At 36.5% G+C, this 4,557-nt stretch overlaps 1 protein-coding gene across 1 annotated transcript; it reads left to right on the top strand.

The window, feature by feature from the left end:
- The first annotated feature begins 907 nt into the window (after positions 1-907).
- LOC144437020 (zinc transporter ZIP1-like) lies at positions 908-2,631 on the top strand. The gene is made up of 2 exons (XM_078125887.1): positions 908-1,828; positions 2,440-2,631. Exons 1-2 carry the CDS (start codon positions 929-931, stop codon positions 2,629-2,631), a joined length of 1,092 nt encoding a protein of 363 aa, XP_077982013.1. The 5' UTR covers positions 908-928.
- Positions 2,632-4,557: the final 1,926 nt, after the last annotated feature.

A 4,557-nucleotide genomic window follows, 5' to 3' on the forward strand; every position in this document is an offset into this window, starting at 1 on the left:
GTAGGTGTGTTATCCCTCTAGAGTTTGCAGGCTCGTTCACGCCAACACAGTCAATTCCGTTCACAGATCTGTCATCAATCGAACGTTACAGGAAAATAACTGAGTTCGTATACCATCAACTTTAATTTTGTTAAGCCAAGGTTATTTCTCAGATCGGAGACTAGTTTCTAGCGGTTCCCTCAATTCTACCCTACACCCAGTTCAAAACTAGTTCATGTCTAGATCCAGTCCGAATTATAGTTCTACCTTAACGTTTACTACGCATGCTCCATTCTAAAATTTTACATATCTCAGATTCTACTAGTTAATTAAAATCCTACAGTCAATGATTATATGAAAATGAATAATCAGATCTGAACGAATGCCAAGTTTGTCTCCATGGAAACTTTAAACATTTTGAAAAATTTGTCTCCAAAAACTTATATATTAAAATAAAAAGAAATGAAAATTAGTCTTGTTATAATATTCTCATCCAAATCCAATGTTATTGTGGAAGTTACTGGCACTCCTATATATTTCACGCCACCTTAGGGTCAGAGGTCAATGTCATGTTTAAAAATAAAACGAACTTGTAAGGTTCATTTCTGCTTTGAATATGATGCATTTACAAACTGTGAATTAATATTCGATTCCATCATGTCAGTATAAACCAGTTTTGAGATATAATTAGTGAAACCATATTGCATTTAAATCAATATTAATGTGGAACAGTTGGCTAGTTGTCTATATAAAAATGGGTAATTTGCATACACAACAATAGAAATAGTGAGAAATTGAATATATTAAGTGTACTTTACTCATGTATAAAAATGGGTGATTGCAACAGATGGATATAATATATGCCATTTGGTGTCTGTTTCGAGGTGTTGTTTTTAGTCAGAACTTTACCAGAACTAGGAAAGGTACCAGCAGCTCAACACGTGATGAGATGAGTTTGGACGAAATTGACGCTAAGATCATCGCTCTGTTTGGTTTGTTTCTCATCTCAATTACATGTGGATTAATACCAATATTTCTAGCAGAATGTGGTCCCACTTACCGTGGCGCTGCCACGGAACGTGTTTTTGGATTTCTAAACTCGTTTGCCGGTGGTGTTATTTTAGCAACGGCTATGATACATTTATTGCCTTCAGTACGACATGAAATATTATTGGCTTGTGATTACTTTCACATTAATTCCAATTTTCCAGTTGCTGAATTCCTGGCATGTGCAGGAATCTTCCTGATGCTAATCTTGGAACAGGCACTGTTAGCATGCAAGGAACGACTGACAAAGTATTGTCCGGAAGATATCCCACTGACGTCAACGGACCATAACTATTATGCAGCTGATAACAATACTCGTAATCATAGTCCGAGCAACAACATCCGTACCTTGGAAACTGAAGAAATGGAAAGCGTACAATCTCAGATGCGATCGTACATGTTCTTCGTCGCTCTCTGTTTACATGGTGTCTTTGAAGGAATCGTTATAGGACTTCTGGACAACCCAACGGACGTCTTCGTTCTATTTGCTGGCATTGCATGTCACGAGGGGCCTGTCAGTTTCAGCTTCGGTGTCAACATTCGACGGAGTTGGCTTCGGAAAACCGCCACCATCGTGCTGGTGTCTTTACATGCCTTCATCTTTCCCATCGGCATAGGCATAGGTCTGGGAATAGTGGTGTCCTCCGAAAACACACAAACCACAAACTTAGCCAGCGGCCTTTTGCAAGGTTTTGCAATTGGGATGTTGATGTATATAACATTTTTTGAGATTTTACCTTACGAACTTAACGATAACCAACACCGACTGGCAAAAATTGTGTGTATTTTGATTGGATTTACGGTGATAGCTACTGTCCAATTTATCCCCGCGAAGTATGGAAATGGATGATTTTGTTTTCAGTTATATGAATTGAAGGAGAGATATCACGAAGATATTCGTAGAAACCTGTATATGTTTACATAATTTTATGTGCTGTATGAGTGCATTCTAAGGATAATCACACACTCCTTCAAACTTGAGCTAGCTGTAACTGGGGTATCAGTACTCGATAAGACAACCAGCAATATATTCACTGTAAATTGTTAAAATACCAATAATTAGACACTGTACATGTCAATTGGAAGTCTATTTTATCTATAAGTAGTATAGTAATAAGGTGAAATCGTGATTCGTCCATAAAAAGCGTTCCAGTTGTATTTCACCATTCTTGCATTATGATTGCACGTTGTCGAATGACATAAAAATATTGCTATAGAGGGGGCAAAACAATACAAAGTCATATACAACAACACGAACAAATATTTATCGGGAACAGTTGGTCAGTTGTCTCTTATAAAGAATGGATAGTTTGCATACACAAAACAGAATTATTCATATCATTAATTGTCTCTTTGTTGTTACAATACTACTAGTCTCAACAAATGTACAATATACCCTGTTATTTATATCAGGTTGTTGTTTTAGTCAGAGCTTCAACAGAACAGAACAGAACAGAACAGAACAGAACAGAACAGGTATCAGCAGCTGACTGGAGTCGGATTATTTGTTCTAGTTTGTTTCTCCCAGTTACATGTGAATTAATCTTCTATTTCTGGCAGAACATGGTCCGACTTATCATGGTACCGTCATTAAAGGTGTTTTAAAACTCGCCAGTGTTTAAGACGCATGCTTTCCTCTTTGTATGTATAAATACATAACTACATTTCCGGGTGACTTCAAGCTATCTCGATATGTAGAGAGTACAACAATTTTGCACCTTAGAAGCACGGCAAAATATATTGCACACAATGTACCGTCATATTTATTTACTGTAAAGCATACTTCTAGCTGTCAATGCTCCACTGTATGGTCAAACTTCCAACATTATATAACTCAAAATAAAATACACGTCAATGTATATTGTAATTGTATTATTTTCTATTGTGTTATGTAACAAACACTTTTCACAATTTCTACTTTTAATATATTCATTTCGAAACTCAAATAACAGTATGGTTTTCAGATTTGATTCAGTACGTGATGTCGGTCAATGGAAGATAAAAATGTAAAAATAACACTTGTGAAATAAGCGGGTTGCTGAAAACTGACCATACCAGTTTTGTACTGACTAAATTTAGACGTGACGGTCAATACAAAACTGTTCTTTACCTTGCCTTGGATCTCTGACTTTTTTAATGTTGTTAAATCAACAACACAAACATAACTCAACTCTCGTACTAACATTTCAACTTAAGTCGAAGACCGACTAAACAGTTTTTCATTTTCCAGAGCCCTTAGTAATTCACGTTGAAACAATAAAGTCAATGACATTTCGATTTTGTTGCATAACTTGTTTTCATCAATTCATTTCATCCCGAGATGGAGGGCCATTTGATCACCTACTGTGCAAACAAATTCTGGTGTAATATTTGATCACTTTTAAAAGTTACACCACAAATGGTAGTGTATAGTTGGACAAAAAGTTTGATGTCCGTCTAATCCATTTAAAAATAAGATCTGAATATATTAAATGCATTCTCGCAAACCAGAGATGTTATTTCTTCCGTGACACTGCGAAATAACGAACCTCTTGGCGGTGCGTTTGGACGGTGCCGTAAAAGAGGCTGTGGTTTTCGACAACGCAACGCTTCCTGGTGTGAAATGAATCACACGTGTCAGGTGATAACAATTTAAATTATCTAACATGCATTCTTTTGTGATTTAAATTTGCCATTGCCGCTGCTACCACATCCCACCGCTGCCACAGATGTTCCATAATATCACACTTGAAACATATTATGTGAATCGAAAATAGTTCGAATCAGTCAACCTTTCACAATCAAATGCGTCATGCCATGCCACCTGACAACTTTCGGCTGCACTTCAAATAAAGGGTACATCTGTACATCATTACATATGAAAAAAACTGTGTATTTTTATTTGCCCAAAAATGCTATGTATCTATATACATGTACATGTACATGATGCTATCTATTATCATAATATGCCTTTACCATAAGGTTCGAAACCTTGTTTACAAAATGACACTGTAAACTGATTGTAACATTTAGATTTACTCGAAAGTAAGTTGTAGGGTCTGTTACTCGACATTGTGAGAAACAGAAATCAAAAACATCGACTTTGATAGAAACAGAAATACATACAAAAAGCTACGATGATACATTGGGAAGAGAGAGGGGGGAACGGAAGGAGAGAGTGGATGAGACAAGACAGTGACAAACAGATCCATACAGATGGACAAACAACAGACAGACAGACAGACAGACAGACAGACAGACAGACAGACAGACAGACAGACAGACAGACAGACAGACAGACAGACAGACAGATAGATAGATAGATAGATAGATAGATAGATAGATAGATAGATAGATAGATAGATAGATAGATAGATAGATAGATAGATAGATAGATAGATAGATAGATAGATAGACAGACAGACCGAGAACAAGACGTGTACATATGCACATATGGAAACAGACAAGACTTATAATAAAATAAAAGGAGAGACAAAAAGACAGGGAGAACAAAATGGCCCTGACTCTGTATAGACAGTAACGTCTTGAAGC

Source organism: Glandiceps talaboti, chromosome 6, assembly GCF_964340395.1.
Source record: "Glandiceps talaboti chromosome 6, keGlaTala1.1, whole genome shotgun sequence".
Taxonomy (NCBI): Eukaryota; Metazoa; Hemichordata; class Enteropneusta; family Spengelidae; genus Glandiceps; species Glandiceps talaboti.

Coding starts and splice junctions, on each gene's coding strand:
- LOC144437020 (XM_078125887.1), top strand. CDS start 929: ATGAGTTTGGACGAAATTGACGCTAAGATCATCGCTCTGTTTGGTTTG. Junction 1,829..2,439: donor GTATTTTGATTGGATTTACG/GTGATAGCTACT, acceptor TATTTATATCAG/GTTGTTGTTTTAGTCAGAGC.